Raw genomic sequence first — 18,058 nt, 5'->3', positions numbered from 1 at the left:
ACTATATTTTTGAAATTACTGTCAAAATTATCTTTCTAAATTAAAATACGACATGTTGCTTCTCTGGTGAAAATCCTTAAAAAATTTCCCCATTGTCTGAATTCACAACTCACAGATAGTTTTTTTTTTCTTTTTCCTTTTTTTTTTTCTTTTTGAGACAAGCTCTGGCTTTGTCGCCTAGGCTGGAGTGCAGTGGTGTGATTACAGCTCACTGCAGCCTCAAATTCCTAGGATCAAGCAATCCTCCCAACTCAGCCTACAGAAGAGCTAGTACTACAGGTGTGTAACATCACACCCAGCAATTTGTGCATAGATATTCAGCTAATTTTTATGTAGCTAATTTGTAGAGACAGGGTCTATGTTGCTCAGGCTGGTCTTGAATTGCTGGCCTCAAACAATGCTGCCTCAGCCTCCCAAAGTGCTAGGATTATAGTCACGAGTCACTGTGCTGGGCCTACAGATAAACATAGTTAATTGTATTCGTCTCTGACTTCATCTCCAGGCTTATATGTAACTATAATTTCCCAACTCCTCATCATCCTAATCCCCCATCCCAGTCCAGCCTTCTAAGCTAATATGCTCCCTTATTGCTGTCACTTGATCTGTCCTCTCACCTAGCTAACACCTACCCATCTATGGATTTTCAGTGTGAATGTTACTTCTTCAACCCTTTGGAATTTTCCTGTGCTAAGTTCCTATAGTTTCCCATAGCACCAAATGTTTTCCTGTACAATTTTATCATACTATGCTTCCATATTATTTTTTTGTTAGTCTCTTGCAATAGACTCAAGTCTGAGCAAACAAGGTCACCTTTTTGCCTGAAAGTCTGTTTGTCAAGATTCTAACTCTTCTCCTTCTTTGCATTATAAATTTTCTTCTATGTTGCTGCAGTGACAAGTTATCTCCTCTTCCTCCATCGTCTCTTTCATGCATTGCGTCAGGCTTTTGTCCTCACTGCTCTAGTGAAATGACCGTGTCAAAGTCACCAGAATATTAATGTTGTAATATGATCAATCCTTAACTTGTATTTTACTTAATCTATGAAAAATTAGTTCTCACTGTTGATCACTCCATCTGTTTTGAGCCTTCGTTTGCTTGACCATCAGAACACCATACTCTCCTGGTTTTCTTCTGTATTATTGGCTGCAGATTTTTTTTTTTTTTTTTTTTTGTAACTCATTCTCCTCTTTGTAACTTTGTCCCAGGCCATATTCTGTCTTCTAATCACCGTCCCCCCTCAGTGATAACATATACTTCCATGACTTCTATATGCTCTGACTACCAGATGTTTATCTCTAGCTGTGATTTCTGTGAGTTTTGCAATCACATGTCTAATAAGTATCTCAAAATGGGTATGTCCAAAATAATAACTTTGAAATTCTTCCTCATCCACACTCTCTTTCATCTCAGGGAATGTCACCGCCATTCACTCAGTTCTTAGGCATAAACCGTTATAACATTCATCTTGATTTATCTTTCTTGCATTCAAGTTTACATTTACATCTATTCTCCATCTATCAGTAACAGCTCCACCTTAAAATTATATCTCAAAGCTTACTAATTCGTATCACTGTGACCATTATCTTCCCATCCAAACCACATTACTTTTCCCCTCCATTACCTTGATAGGCTTCTAATCAGTCATACTGGTTCTACTCCACATCTCCCTATACTAACTACAGTGATTTCTTAGAAACTGATTAAGATCACATCACTCCACAGCTCAATATATTCCCATACTAGTTAGAAAAATTTCAAACTCACCATGGTCTTCAAGGATCCATGTGACTTGGCCCTCTGCTCTGCCTCTCTAAACTCATCACCTATCACTCTTTGCTACCATTTACTGTGTTCCAGACACTGTGGCTTGAACATGTCAAGATCTCTCTCCCCTCAACAGTTCATACACTTGCTCACCAACAAGAAAGACTTTTATTCATCCCTCCCTTTGTTCATTTTATTCAGGTTTAAAATGGCAGCATGCTCTGGATGTCTGGTAACTCCAGCTCCTGTTTTATTTTTTTCTACAGCTTTACCACTCCCCAAAAGAAAAGAATGTATTTCTTGATGACGTTTATCCTCCTCCACTAAAATGTAAAATGTAAATGCAAAATGTAAGGACAAAGATCTTATATTCTTATTCAAAACTATGTCACCAGTGCTTAGAATAGTGTTGGCATGCAGTAAGCACTCAATAAATTCTTGATGAATAAATCACTGAAAAACTTATTGTGTATCTGTATATATCTTGTGCTTTCAAATTACCTCTTTATCATTCCTGCATCATTCCTATCTCCCAGTATTTTCCTAAACAAGCCATATTTGTCTAATTCTATGTCAATCATCTTTATTTATTTACCAACAAAATATACTATAGAAAAATTAGCAGATATGCAATACCATATACAGAATGTTTTACATTGACTCTCATGTATATTACTTAATCTAACATTTGCATCCTGTTTTTAAAAGATATATGATAAATTCCTGTTCTGATCAGTATTCAATATAATATGTGGATTAAGAAAACAGGCCTTCAAATCAAGCAGCCTAGGTTCAAATCAAATTCTGCTTTTTTATCTAAGCCAAGAGGTTTTAATACCTGTAAAATAGAGATAATTGTATCTACCTTCCAAAGTTGATGTCAATATTAAATGAGATAATGCTTAATAGTGCTTCATTCAAATGTTAAAATTGCTATTTATTATTGTATTTAATAACTTTTCATGGATGAATGGGTGGATGAATAAATGGATAAATGAGTAAGATGGAGATTTTGTATATATTTCTTCATGAATTTTTTCCCATTCTAAGAAAAGATGAAGTAGACAGGTGTTGCCATGGAGACTTTCAAGTGAAAGTAGTTCTTTCTGAGTCTCTAAAGAACTTAAAAAAACAGAACCAGATAAGCTGATCAGATAAGCAGCTAATTAAAGACTCTTTGCCTAAGGCGAGTAGGTGGCGGCTTCTGGGGCTTTTCAAAAAAGACCTCCCACTAACAGAAGTACTTATGCCTAAGGCCATATATTGTCAAAGCTATTAGTGGCTGCAGGGGGTTATTTGAATCACAGCGTCTAAAATGGAGGAGAGCCTGGGGGTTTAGGAGACTGAAGAGTTTAAGAAATGTGAAGTGTAAAAGGTCAAATTTGGAAGATAAAAACTCAGTCTTCAGCATAAGTTTTATTTTTTACATTGGTCTCAGCTCTAATTATTTTAAGTAAAATTTTATTGTATTGTAATTAAAAGAGGCTTGGAACTACATGCTTTGTACAAGATTATTAAATATTGTTTACAAAACAGTTGTTAAAGTTTGTGAATCTTCTAATTTAGTATTTTAACTATAAGCACAACTCACATATCATGTCTAATGGGGCTGCTTTCCAATCAACAGTTTAGTTTTAGTATGTCAGTGTGTGCAAAATTACTGAACATTTTCTTGTGCTTTACTGTGACAGAAAAAAAAAAAAAAGACAGTGTTGATAGTAAAAATAAGAACTGTGAAATGGAAAGGACACAATTGAGAGGGAAATCATTAGGAATGTAGAATGCAGTATTGTTTTGGTTTCAATTGGATGCTCACTTGGCTTAAGCTGTTAACTGAGCATTCATTGAACTGTGAAGATAGAGAAAAACAATCATCATGTATAAAATCCTGTAAATAGGCTGTCAAAGATTATATCTAAACTGTAAAGTGTAAATAGAGAATTTGCTCTCTCTCAGAATAAAGCTCCCCATATAATATGTAAATCTATTGCTTGTGTTTTACCAACATACATATCTTTCTGCAGATGTCAGAAGAGTTTGAAACCTCAGATTTGTAAAGGTCTAAGCCAGGAAAGTATGTAAGAGTATCACCATGTGGTGGATACTGAAATGGAAAAAATATGGACCTTGGACTTGGGAAGTTGGTGAGGGTTGTCAGACCCTCTACAGATATTCAGGAAATTGATACAGTAATTTACTAAAAATCCATTAACTGAACAAAAGTTTACTGAACACCTGTTGTGTGCCAAGTCCTCTTTCGATTGAGCCCAAAACCAATATAGTGACAATGGAAAGGGGGACAATTAAGACAGATTAAGAAATCTTTTACAACCAAAAATTATACATAATACATTTCGATGGCTGCGGTAAAGGTAATGATATAAAGAGTAAACGGTTGATGGGTGGCAGAAAATTATTTTAGATAGGATGGCCAAGAAAGATAGGAGACGTCAATGAAATGATGTAGTGAGACAAAAAGATATCTGTTCCAATCAGAGGAAATGAGAAATTCAAAGACCTTGGGGCAGATGTTTTGTGCAGTTAACAGATGTTGAAAAGGAGCATAAATTAAAGAGAACATTTTGATATCAACATAAGATAGCTCTGTACTTGACTCTCATATTTGAATATTTAAGACACTGTGCTTCTTCTATCTTAAAAATATTTTAAGACATGACCACTTTTATTCAGAACATTTTGAAGCTAAAATATTTGTAGTTAAAATAGAAATGCAAACTGTATTTTCATTTATGTAAAGATTAGTAGTTGGACCAAATGGTAAAACCTAAACTGGTCTGTCTTCTGAATGTCATTTAGAATCATCACCTTTCTATTTCTTTTCTCACACAGACCCCGTATATCCATCTGTCATATTGTCAACTTTCTGGATTGACACCTGTTCCACAAGGAAGAATATTTTTAAAATGGTATAAGGTAATACGTCTTTTTCATGCGATCTTGGCAGAAAATACAAGTCATCTGACACAATTTTCTATCTCTGGATATGTACTTTTAAACTGCTTCATTCTATTCAGGTTGCTATAACAAAATACCATAGAATGGGTGGCTTATAAACAACAGAAATTTATTTCTCACAGTTCTGGAAGCTGGGAAATCAGCACTGGTAGATTTGGTGTCTGCTGAGGGCCCCTTTCCTGGATTATATATCACCGTCTTCTGGCTGTGTCCTCACATAGTAAAACAGGCTAGAGATCTCTCTGGGGTCTCTTTCATAAGAGCATTAATCCCATTCATGAGAGCTCTGCCCTCATAAATACCTTCCAATCCCTGCCCCCAATACTACCACCTTATGAGTTAGGATTCTAACATATGAATTTGGGGGATTCAAACATTCAGACTACAGCATTCTGCTGCTGGTCCCCAAAATTAATGTCCTTCTCACAGGCAAAATACATTCATTCCATCCCAATAGCCCCACAAGTTGTAATTTGTTCCAGCATCAACGAAAAGTCTAATGTTCAAAGTCTCATCTAAATATCATGTCAATCACATATGGGTGACACTTTAAGATAAGATTCATCCTGAGGCAAACTGCCCTCCAGCTGTGAGTCTGTAAAATCAAACAAATTATCTGCTTTCAAAATACAATGGTGAGACAGGCACAGCACAGATATTTCCATTCCTAAAAAGAAAAACAGGGCAGAAGAAAGAGGTAACAGATCTTAAGCAGGACCAAAACTTTAAAATTCAAGAAAAATCTTTTTTGGTTCAATGCGCTGTTCTTCAGTCCCACTGGGCCTATGGTCTCACCTCCTAGACTCACAGGTTGGAGGTCTCCTCCCAGACATATTGCAGGGAAGTTTCCATATTCTGGACCTACTGGAGGTTATAATCTTACTTCTGTGACTTTGCTGGGCATAATACATACCACAGCTCTCACAGATTAGAGTTGCATGCCTGTGGTTCTCCCTGACTACCATCACATCAGTGGCTCTACTGTTTCACGATCATATGGGTGGCCCCACCTCTGTAGCTCCACTGGGCATTTTCCCATAAGGTAATGCTAAAGTTGTGGGGCCATCCACATGACCCCTATGGCAGATCTCTGTCTGGGCAGAGAGACTTTCCAGGACACCCTTTGAAATCTACATACAGGCAACCACATCTCCATAACTTTACTGGGTACAGGGCATGGTGAACCAGACCCACGGGAACTATTCCTGTGTAGTCAAGCAGACTGCATGAATCAGAGCCTGGGGCTTAAGGCCCTTCCTTTGAAATCTGACTCCAAGGCCCTTGCACTCTGGGCTTGTGACTGGATGGGCAGCCTCAATCTCTGAAATGCATTCAGATTCATTCTTCGTTTTGGACAATAGGTCCTGACTTCTGTTTAGATGGCTGATTAATCTTTGCATTGTATTGATGAATAGCTTCTAGCTTTTATTGAGATGGTCAGTTCATACCAGTCTTCTTATCAAACAGTACTTGGCTAAACTTTTTTTTTTTTTTTAAGACAGAGTCTCACTGTGTTGCCTGGACTAGATTTCAGTGGTACGATCTCAGCTCACTGCAACCTCTGCCTCCCAGGTTCAATCAGTTCTCCTGCCTCAGCCTCCCAAGTAGCTGGGATTACAGGCATGCACTACCACGCCCGGTTAATTTTTGTATTTTTTAGTAGAGACCAGGTTTCACCACGTTGGCCAGGCTGGTCTCACACTCCTGACTTCAGGTGATCCACTCGCCTTGGCTAAACTCTTAAAGTTCTCTTTTGAATAGGTCTTCTAATTTTTCCAATACGAGTAGGTTGAAAGTTTTAAAATATAGAAGTTTTGATTCCCTTTTTTTTTTTTTTTTTTTTTTTTTTAGACAGAGTCTTGCTCTGTCAGCCAGGCTGGAGTTCTGTGGCATGGTATTGGCTCACTGCAACCTCTGGCTCCTGGATTCAAGTGATTGTCCTGCTTCAGCCTCCAGAGTAGCTAGGACTACAGGTGTCCACCACCACACCTGATTAATTTTTGTATTTTTAGTAGAGACAGGTTTCCCATTGCCCAGACTGGCCTCGAACTCCTGACCTTGTGATCTGCCCACCTCAGCTTCCCAAAGTGCTGGGATTACTGGTGTGAGCCACTGTGCCTGGCCCTGATTTCCAATCAATTAACAATTCCATGTTTAAATCATTGGCAGTCAAGAGAAGCCAAGCTGAACCATTAACATGTTGCTTAGATATTTTCTTGGCCAAATATCCAATTTCATTGTTTAAAGTTTTACCTTCCAGAAAACTCCATAACATGAACATAATCAGCCACTTTTGTTATAAAGTGGCAAAATCTTTGCTTCAATATAACAATAATATTCTTTCCTCTATTGTTCAACTACTTGTTCCTCATTTCCATCTAAAGATTCATCAGAATTGGCTTTACTATCCACATTTCTGCTAATATTCTATTCATAACCCCTTAGATATTTTAGTAAAAAGATGGTGCCTTTCTCTAGAGCTTTCCTCCTCTTATTCTGATCCCTCATCAGAATTTCCCCTTACAGTCCTTTCACAACAATGTAGGCTTTTTCTAGCATGCATCTCAAACTCTTCCAGCCTACACCTGTTACCCAGTTCCAAAGCTGCTGCCACATATTTAGGTTTTTGTTACAGTAGAACCCCACTCCCGGTACCAATTTTCTGCCTTAGTCTTTTCAGGCTAGTATAACAAAAAACTATAGACTAGGTGGTGGCTTATAAACAATAGAAATATATGTCTTATAGTTGCAAAGGCTGGGAAATCAAAGTTTTCTAAAGCACTGGCAGATTCAGTATCTGATGAGGACCCTTTTCCTGGTTCATAGACAGCCATTTTCTTGCTGTGTCCTCACATGGTAGAGGGACATCTCTCTTGGATGTCCAACTAGTAACATCCCTGGTGTTGCTTTTATGAGGACACTAATCCCATTGGTCATCTCCCAATGGCCCCACCTCCCAATACAATCACCTTAGGGGTTAGAATTTCTACACAAAAAAATGGGGAAAATGAATATTTAGACCATAGCAAAAATCCATGCAAAATTAAAGGTAGTCTGTTCTATATCTAATAACTCCTGATGAATGCAGTATCAGGGTTCTCAAAAAGCCCAGGAAACTACAGACTGCTGGACCTCTGACAGAGAGATAGTGTGGGTTCCTGGGTAGCTCATCTTTTGCCCTAAAAGTAAGAAGTGAGTTCTGGCTGAATCTAGGTTGAGAACAGTAAACTAGCATTCACTACTGAGGTGGAATATCAGTAATAGAATAGATAAAAGCCTAAAGTCTTTCATAGACTTTAGTTCCTGGTATGAGCTACTGTACTTGCTGAGATAAATCCTTAGTTGGATAGTATCACCTTACTCTTTTTATATAGGTTTTTATATTTGATGGCTAAAATGCTAGAATTAATCAATTGATACATTTGAAATACAAAAACACTTTGTGATAATCATGTAGAATAGGGGCTTTCTTGGGTTTCAGACACAAATGGTTAATGGTTTAAAATTTATAGTCTTGGGCCAGGTGCGGTGACTCACACCTGTAATCCCAGCACTTTGGGAGACCAATGCAGATGGATCACCTGAGGTCAGGAGTTCAAGACCAGCCTAGCCAATAAGATGAAACCCTGTCTCCACTAATACAAAAAAATTAGTCAGGCATGGTGGTGCATGCCTGTAATCTTAGCTACTTGGGAGGCTGAGGTGGGAGGATTGTTTGAACTCAGGAGGCAGAGGTTGCAGGAGATCGTGCTACTGTACTCTAGCCTGGGTGACAGTGCAAGACTCGATTTCAAAAGAATAAAATAAAACAAAGTAAAATTTATAGTCTCATATTCTCTATTCTATGTTTCACAAATATTCTCTTCAAATGTTCTCTTTCTTCAGTCACTTCTCTTCACTTGCTATTTTGCTATTTTTTTTTATTTTTCATTTTCTCTCTCTTTTTAATGCAACAGATCATTTCTCCCATCTTTATCTTGCCTCTTTCTAACTCTGTCTCATCTGCATGTCTTCATGGGCATAAGAAAATATATTTCTTTGGATAATGTGATGTTTAAATTTTTAGGGTAAGAAGAAAAGCAGAGCATAAACATTGGTTAAATATATATTTCTAAGGCTTATTAAAATTGTAGTAATAATTATTTTAACTTTGTTTTATTTTATGTTAAAAAAATTTGCCAATAATGAAAACAAACCAAAATGTTTATTTCTTTACGTATACTCCTCGACCATTTGGCCTGGAATGCATTAATTGGTTGAAATTTCACGGTCCTCCTAAATGGTATATTTTAATAAAGATTTACTACTATTTTCAATACAATCAGCACATTTTCAAAAACTTGCTTATAAATTTTAAATGCAAATAAAAGTCAAACATGCAAGAAACCCTAAATTAAAGTTGGAAAGGATGACAGTACTTAATGCTTTCAGCCTTTTCCAAAATGTAAACATCTTCTGTGGAAGGGACATTTTCCATATAATAACTTTAAATAGCTTTAAAACTAAAATATCAACAAATTAAAATCAATAGTATCAAATACTTGATCAGTACTGCATATTAAGTCCTATATTCTGCATTGAATACTTTTAGAATTGGAATCTTCTCTCTTGATTTTGTGGTGGATTATTTGACAAAACAACTTAGTTTGTTAGTACTTATTAGGTTCTAAGAACTAAGCCAAGGCTTTTAATCATTTAGTCATAATGAACCTATGAAGAAGTTCTCTTATTTTCTTGTTTTATTGATATGGGATTTGAAGATCAGAGATTATGTAAATTTTCCAGGATCTTATTGTAACTCACCTCAATTCAGTCATGCGGACAAAGCCAAGACATTCACCCACAACTCTTGTGCTGATAATTTAGTACAATTCCCAGTTCTGATGATTTCACTCAATTTTACATAATTTTTTACAACCTCTCACATTAATTAGCACATTAACACGATAAATATACAAACAGAGCCTTTAAGGATTAATTCACACATTTACATTTCAATTCTTGGCATATGTAGGTTCTTTGAACACTCTAAAGGAATAAAAGGGGTTTTGATGATATTTAAAGATTAATGAACTAGTTTATGAATTTCCATGTCATTATATTACTCTGTTTTTACAGTAGATTACATGAAACTAAGTAAAGAGAACTATTTATCTAAGTTCTTCTATTTTTACAGCATTGATATTTTCTATCAATACCTACGTAAATATATTAAAAGTGAAGAGAAATTATGTAAATAATTACTGGGGAAAGTGAGGCAGAAACAATGATTCTTAGTATTTATAGAAAAGATTTAAAATCTACTGTGAGTTTTGAAGAGAGTTATTATTATGTGTCTGTCTTCAATTATTAAACTGATTTCAAGCAATATAATTTCCAATTTATGCATATAGCATGACTAATTTTGGCATTGACATATAGAAACATTTCTTTTAGCTCATGATTCCTTTAGTTCAGAATGTTATAAATGTTATTTATAATATTTCATGAGTATGAAGTCAATGTATTGTGTTGTATGTATTGTGGTTCAGAAAAGAGGACATTATTTGTTTTGTCTTTATTAGAGTACAAGTACCTAAGGGGAAGATCTCTCTGCCCTATTAACCCCAGCTCTCTGGTAGGCACAAGATAGGTGGAACATCAAGTCCAGCTGATTTATCTCCTATACTTGTGGACTGCCAAAAATGTACTTTATAGAGTCCGCAATTCTGTAAAATAAATGGGGCAGAAATGTAATTGGGAAATAGTTTATAAGTCAGAACATAAACAGAAGCAGTAATCTATCAATTAATTTAGGTATAAAGGTAGGAAAAGTTAGTCTTAAATCCTGCCTCCACTCTAACCCTTACTATGGCTCTGCCACTTTAAAGAGAACTATTTTACCTCTTTCAGACTCAGTTTATTCATCTGTACATTCCAAAAGTAACAGTTCCATAGATTTGTCAGAGGATTACATCAAATATGTATTTAAATTACTTAGCATGGAATAGGCCTTTTTTAGACAATCCAGGCTGCTAAAACAAAATACCACAGATTAGGTAAGTTGTCAACAACAGAAATGTATTTCTTAGAGTGCTAAAGATTGGGAAGTCTAAGATCAAGGTGCCAGCAGATGTAGTGTTCGGTGAGGGCTTGCTCAGTGCTTCATAGACAATGCCTTCTGTGTTCTCGCATGGCAGAAGGCTGAATATGCTTCCTCAGACTTATTTTATAAAGGCACTAATCTCATTCCTGAGGGTGGAGCCCCCAAGACCTAGTCACCTTCCAAAGGCTCCACCTCTTAATACCCCTACATGGGGGATTAGGTTTCAACATAAGAATTTGTGTGTTGTTGGGGGTGGTGGGGAGAGGGAGAGAATAAATATTCAGACGATAGGATTGGCAAATAGTGGCATTAAGAAAATTATAAATATCAGAAATCAGAAATTGTGGTTATTTAGCTAAAAGATAAGAAAATTGAAGAGTCATTTACAGTCTTCTAGTGTTTTAAATTATTTTTTTAAGTGGTCATTCGACAAATAATAGAATAATACAAGAATAGTTCAGGTTCCATTTATTGTCACGGAAAAAATTAAAATATTTGTTGTAAGAAAAAAATGCACTGTGAAATATGCTAGGTATATTTTTTTGGAGAGGTGGGAGTGGCAATATCAAATTCCTAGAGAAATCAAATGACTATCCATCTTTCCTAGTTATTTGTGACAGCTCAGTTTATACCATTATCCTAGCACAATTGTTGACAATGTCCTGATTTAAATGGTAAAAAAATATATTTTACTTAAAGCAAATATATTCTATAAAAATTACATATCCTGGTCTGGTCCAGTGGCTCGTGCCTAAATCCCAGCACTTTGGGAGGCCGAGGCAGATGGATCACGAGGTCCGGAGTTCAAGACCAGCCTGACTAATATGGTGAAACAGCATCCCTACTAAAAGAAACAAAAAATTAGCAGGGCATAGTGGCGGGTGCCTGTAATCCCAGATACTCGGGAGGCTGAGGCAGGAGAACCGCTTGAACCTGGGAGGCGGAGGTTGCAGTGAGCCAAGATCATGCCATTGCACTCCAGCCTGAGCGACAGGGCGAGACTCCGTCAAAAAACAAACAAACAAACAAACAAAAAACACAACATATCCTGTGAATGCATATCAACAGATTTATCTTTGATTTCTTCTCAGTAGAAATGAATGTACCTTCTATGTTATTTCACAATTTAAGGTTATTTTTTATTCTAATGACCTATGAACTGACATGTGAACAAATGTATTTTAAAAAGCTAAAATTAAGAATGGCAAATATAATTCATTTTCATATGGCAAAATGTGTTATTGAAAAGTAATTTTATATATTTATGATTGTCTATTATGTGTCAATATACACACTCATTCTTCCCTATGAAGAGTGGACTATTAAGATTATTAAAATTAAAACAAAAATAAAACAAAATTTCTGCTTATCTTTTATTTTAAAAAATATTATTTTCAGCTGGTCATGGTAGATCACACCTGTAATTCCAGCATTCTGGCAGGCTGAGGCGGGTGGATTACTTGAGGCCAGGAGTTCAATACCAGCCTAGACAACATGGTGAGACCTGGTCCCTTTTGTATTTTGTAAACATACAAAAATTAGCTGGGCATGGGAGTGCAATCCTGTAATCCCAGCTACTCGAAATGCTGAGGCAGGAGGCTTGAATCTGGGAGGCAGAAATTGAAAGGGAGCTGAGATCATGTCATGGCCCTCCAGACTGGCAACAGAGCAAGACTCTCTCTCAAAAAAATAAAATAAAATAAAATAAAATCTTATTTTTAACATCACATGCCAATGTAACTTTAATGAGAAACAACTCAAGTCATTAGAATTATTTTATAACCTGAAATTAAGTCTTACCACTCTTTTTTGAATTTAATATTATGTATTTTTTAAAAATAATAATTTTCAGATATGTTATTGGGGCAGGGAAGAGAGTAATTTCCCTACTCTCTATATTTTCTATGTCTATGGAACGCTACAAAAGCCAAGCATCATTATAATTACCCTGAAATACTATAAAATTCTAAACTATTAAGATATCCATAATTTTAGATAGTGTACATTCTATTTACCAACATAAGGTAGATATACTATTGCAAAAACAACTTTGAAACAATAAGATTTTTGGCTAACCTTATGCATTTTACTCATTCAAAATGTTACCACCCATATTTGCGAAAGACTGAAAAAATTTATTATTTTATATTTTATACATATCTATATCTAACAGAGTCAGAAAAAAAAATTCATATTTTCTAATTCTTTTGATGACCAAGCAAAATATTTCCAGAAAAGTCAGCTTTAAGACCTACCATTTGATAGCACAACAGTGTGACTATAGTCAATAAAAAAAAAACTGTACATTTTAAAATAAAGAGTGTCATTGGATTGTTGCAATGCAATGAATAAATGCTTGAGGAGATGGATATCCCATTCTTCATAAAGTGCTTATTTCATATTGACTGCCTGTAACAAAACATCTCATGTACTCCATTAATATATACACCTACTGTGTACTCACAAAAATTAAAAATAAAAAAAAGGATAATAGTGCTTCATAATCCCACATTAGTAGCATCAGATTCTGTGTTCCTGGAAATATATGTATGTACTTACATCCATATAAATCCATATAAATCAGTAAATGAGGAAACTATTTAGCTAATTCAGCAAAAGTTTTCACTGATTTTATCATCAAGACAATTGCAACAAATCTCCACTGATTTTCATATTTATATAAAGCATACCTATTAAATTATTTAAAATTTAGTGCATAATTACATTTGAAATTTTAACAAATTGAAAGTTGTAAGATAATCAATTTTTATATAAAATATGTATATCACAGATCATACAAATTTATATACTCACCAATACAAGTAGGTAAGGAATCATTCCACTGGGCCAAAGAATTGGGCACTGTTTCACACCTAATTGCTATGGATCCATGGAGAATATACCCTGGATTACATTCAAAAAGAACCAAGGAACCGACTGCAAATTCATTGCCAATTCTTCTTCCAAATCTTGGTTCAGGCACAGAACTGCATTGTGTAGAACTTGTTCTAGGAACAGCTGTGTAGAAATATTATTTATTTCAATTTTACATGGTAGACAAATACAGATTTCTGTATGTAACTGTTTAAACACATTTTCGAGAAATCATAACTTTTTATCAGAACTTGAATTAACAATTTTAATATATTCTCAAAGTGTTAAATTTCAGACAGAATAACATAATTTAAAATAAATATTGTTATCGTCATCAAGGTTTTTTATCAGAAAAGTTTTACTTCTGATCCTTTAAACATCAACCATATTTTTTTCTATTTTTGTTTTAACAGACTCATTAATATTACAAAGTACTCTTTGTTAGATATTTTTGTAATTTGTGGGATAAAACTGAAAGCATTTTTTTTTCTTTTTAAGCTTAGAATACCAAGTTCAAAAAATATGTGTCAGGTTATATCAAATAATTTTACTTTTGTTTTCAGTATTTGGTTCTTAATTAAAAACAGATTTTACAAAAGCAAACAGTACTTTATTAGTTTCATAGAATGTTCACAAACAATTTCAAACACATTTGCTATTGAGAAAGATAACTACATTTGGACTAGGTAGAATATATGTCAGACAGATTAACAACAATAAAACTTTTTACTTTAATAATCACACAATATCAGATTTAAAATTGCTTTTAGATTTTATAGGTATGTCCTTTAATTGTGTTTTTTTTTTTTTTTTTTGGTTTTGTAAAATAGAATGATAACAGGATGTTTTTTCTTTTTAAAACACATAACAAATGTGATTAAAGAGATTGACAATAGCCCAGAGAAATGATATGATGAATTCTAAATAGATTAATTCTTCTTATTCGACTTGAGTAAGTATAATTCCATTCATTATAGTGCCTTTTACAGTCATAATACCACACATTGTTTCCAGGGGAAGTACTACTTAACATAAAAGAGTATAGTATTATAGTCAACTGATAAATGGGGTAAGAGGGTTTAATAGGAATAACAAATCACAAATGCTTATACATTTCTTAGGAATAAAATGCAAGATACATTTCAGAATAACTACTATATGAATATATGTATTTCAAAGAAAATATTTCAAATAATGACTCTTAACTTGGTTTAATGATAATATAGAAGGTTGTCTACCACAGGGCAAGAAAAAACTGTGTAAACAAACTTCTAATTGCACAAAAGTCCTAAAAACTGTGAAGAAAGTTTTAATTCTCCTGAGAGAATGAGAAACTATAATTTTAGAATGGAACACTGATTTCCTTGGCATGTTTAAGTACATCAGCATCAAAATTTTTATACCTTTACTTTAGAGTGCTAAACTAAATTAGACTAAATAGTCTAGAGTGCTAGACTATTAGAAAATAGAAAATGTAGATAGTAAAGAATTGTCGGGAAAAAAAGTAGATGTTTTGAAAACAATATGTGAGAAGGAAGGAAAATCAGGCATTTAAACTGAGAATGATGATGGAAGCAATAGATTTTGTTTACTTTGGTCAAGTTGACAGTGATGTAGTGATGGGGGAGGGGACAAAATAAAACTGCTTAAAAACACTTTTATCTAGAGGAGTTCATCATTCAAAATCTCTGAATACATCATAGAAAATGATATCATTCCTTAGTGTGTTTCTAGACTACAGGGTCACTTACCTTGGTAAACAAAGTGAAATCCCTTAGCTGTTATTGGTCCAACTGAAGTAAATCGAATTGTGATCTGATTACCTGAACTCAGTGGAAGTGATTCTCCTACTCAACAAAACAAACACTAGATATCATAAATAATTTTCATTCAGTAAACCTAACAAATTATATTATAATCTTACACTGTCATTTGAAAATGTCAATCTATGTTCTATCAAATTACTTTAAAATATCCTGCCACTACCAATATAGTTTCTTTGGGTTCAACTTGTATTGCAAGCTTTTTCTCAGAAAGCTTTCATTACATTTTTATACATATTGCCTCATTCTTCAAAGAATTCTTAAATATTTTATATTACATTAAACACCAGAGACTAAGTGATTAAATATATTATTTACTTGGTTACAATCCCAGAGAATAGCTGGTTGTATTTTTCTCAACCTTCTGAGTTAATTTTGTTTCTATTCTTTACAAAAAAAAAAAAAGTGATACTATTTTCACTTTATTTCTAATATGGATGACATAAATCTCAACTTTCACTACAATACTAATCAAAGTCAGTCTTTAATCAGTAACTGATGCATGGCAGTTCTATTAAAGGATACCTGAATGGGATCCTGAGAGGGAAGATAACAGAGAAGATTGCTGAGTTGGCCCATCATACACCTCAACAACATCGTGGAGTGATGTCTGGAAAAATACAAACTGGCCAAACACCACTGATCAACAGGAACCCGGAGAAGCAAACAAATCACCAACCATCCAAAAACGAAAACAAAAAACAAAAAAATAGAAAGAGGAGGAGAGAGAGAACAAAGTATTACAATATAATAGTCATTTTTTTTTTCTACCATTAAAAGAGGATAGGTGCCAATTGGTTCATATTACTGACACAGTACTTCAGGTCATAAAAGAAGTGACCATGACCTAAAGCAATAAAATTTTAAGACAACAATTCTTAAAAATATAAATGAGTATAGCATTTAATTTGGATCAGAAATAATAAGATTGATGATTAATACTTTATAGTAACTACTTTTGGCTTTTCCCAATGGTGGTCTGATTCTTTTCACTTTGTGACTCTCTTCTCTTTTTCTAATTTTTTTCCTCCTCCTTTAGATGAGATAGACAAACTTTTAATTCAGGGGAGTTTTAAAATTGTCCTTAAAAATGCTATTCCATTATGAGTAATAATTTCATTAGAAAAAGATTAGCAAGATTCTTTTCAGGTATAGTGTTTAATTTACATTCTAAGTTTTAAATGATTCCTAAACATTTATTGTTAATCTTCTGCCAAAATAAAGAAATATTATTTATGATTCCTCAGCAATTGAGATATCATAAAATTTTGCAAAATAATTGCTCTTCCATGGTAAGTACAGTTCTGAAGTACATACCAATAGAGCTTTATAGATGTGTCTTTTTACTCTATTTTCACTTATCCTTTAATTATATACTAAACTTACATGCAGAATTTACCGAAACTAAAACTATAGAGAAAGAACTTGTTTCAAGAACAGAAAGAACAGAAATCAGTTTGCTTTGCGGTTTTTTTTTTTTTTTAAATAAAATCAGTAAGAAAAATTATCCTTAAAATATTGCATTGGTAAAATTGTGGGGTTTAAAAGAGTATAATTTTTAATGAAAATTTAATAATGTAAAAGCAAGGTCACTTTTATAAATTTGAAATCACATGAATTTAAATTGTTCATTTCATGAGTATATACAAGTATATGTTTCAAATGCTGATTCAAATTGTACACCTCAAATGAAGGCTATGGACATTCTCTGGTGGTCCTTATACTAATAGGCTAATTCACTTGAAACATGGTTACTTTTGCCTATGAATTCAGTTATACACATAATATTGTAAACAAAGCTATACGTAGTTTTTTGGCCTGTAAAAATAAGCTGGTGATCTCAGTCCAGTTCTTTGTGGAGCAAAAGAAAATGAAAACATTAACAGATACAGCGATGTTTCTTTGAACATTTCTGAACATTGCTGTGCTAAAATTTGTCAATAATCCTCCTTAAAATATTTCCTAGAAGTCATGAATACAAATGTATGTTTCCACCAAACCAGACACAAGCTGTGAATTATTTTAATGGTTTACAAGTCATACAAAAATTTTGAATTCAGACCCTTTTAAAAGATCCCAAATTTGTTCCACCAAATCTCAAGCTACTTCCAAAATACTCCAAATATATATAGGAAAGGTTTTCTGTTTTTGCATTTGTTTAGATTAGTGTTTAGATGATCTGTTCTCAAACATGTCTTAAGAAGGTTCTATTATAAAGCAGATTGCCGCTGCCTTACCAAGTAGCCAAAAAAAAAAAAAAAAAAAGATATGTTAGTCTAATCATGACAACTTTGTTACATCAAGCACACTGCCCAAAAGGCTCTTGGAGTATAATTCATTCTTTCAGCTTTTTGGGATATCATTAAGAAAAAAAGTATAATTCAGCATCCTTTAACTCTTTCTTTCCATCAGAAAACATGCCCAATTTCCTTGCAAACCACTATATTTACAAACATTTAAAACAACTAAAATACACAGATATCCAAGAGCTTTTTCTGAGGAAAAAGAAAAAAAAATTTCATTTTTTTTTTTTTTT

At 34.0% G+C, this 18,058-nt stretch overlaps 1 protein-coding gene across 1 annotated transcript in view; it reads right to left on the bottom strand.

Moving 5' to 3' along the window:
* Window positions 1–18,058, bottom strand: part of CSMD3 (CUB and Sushi multiple domains 3) — a gene marked incomplete at its 5' end in the record, with an annotated part of 336,142 nt that overhangs the window by 186,935 nt on the left and 131,149 nt on the right. Inside the window, 3 exon segments of the mRNA XM_017891519.1 lie at window positions 13,640–13,843; window positions 15,451–15,546; window positions 16,048–16,161. Of these exon segments, the coding sequence (XP_017747008.1) occupies window positions 13,640–13,843; window positions 15,451–15,546; window positions 16,048–16,161 (414 nt within the window).

Source organism: Rhinopithecus bieti, unplaced genomic scaffold (assembly GCF_001698545.2).
Source record: "Rhinopithecus bieti isolate Rb0 unplaced genomic scaffold, ASM169854v2 scaffold_18921, whole genome shotgun sequence".
NCBI classification, from domain to species: domain Eukaryota; kingdom Metazoa; phylum Chordata; class Mammalia; order Primates; family Cercopithecidae; genus Rhinopithecus; species Rhinopithecus bieti.
Note: the sequence above shows the minus strand (reverse complement) of the source record. Positions and strands in the feature narration are given on the sequence as shown.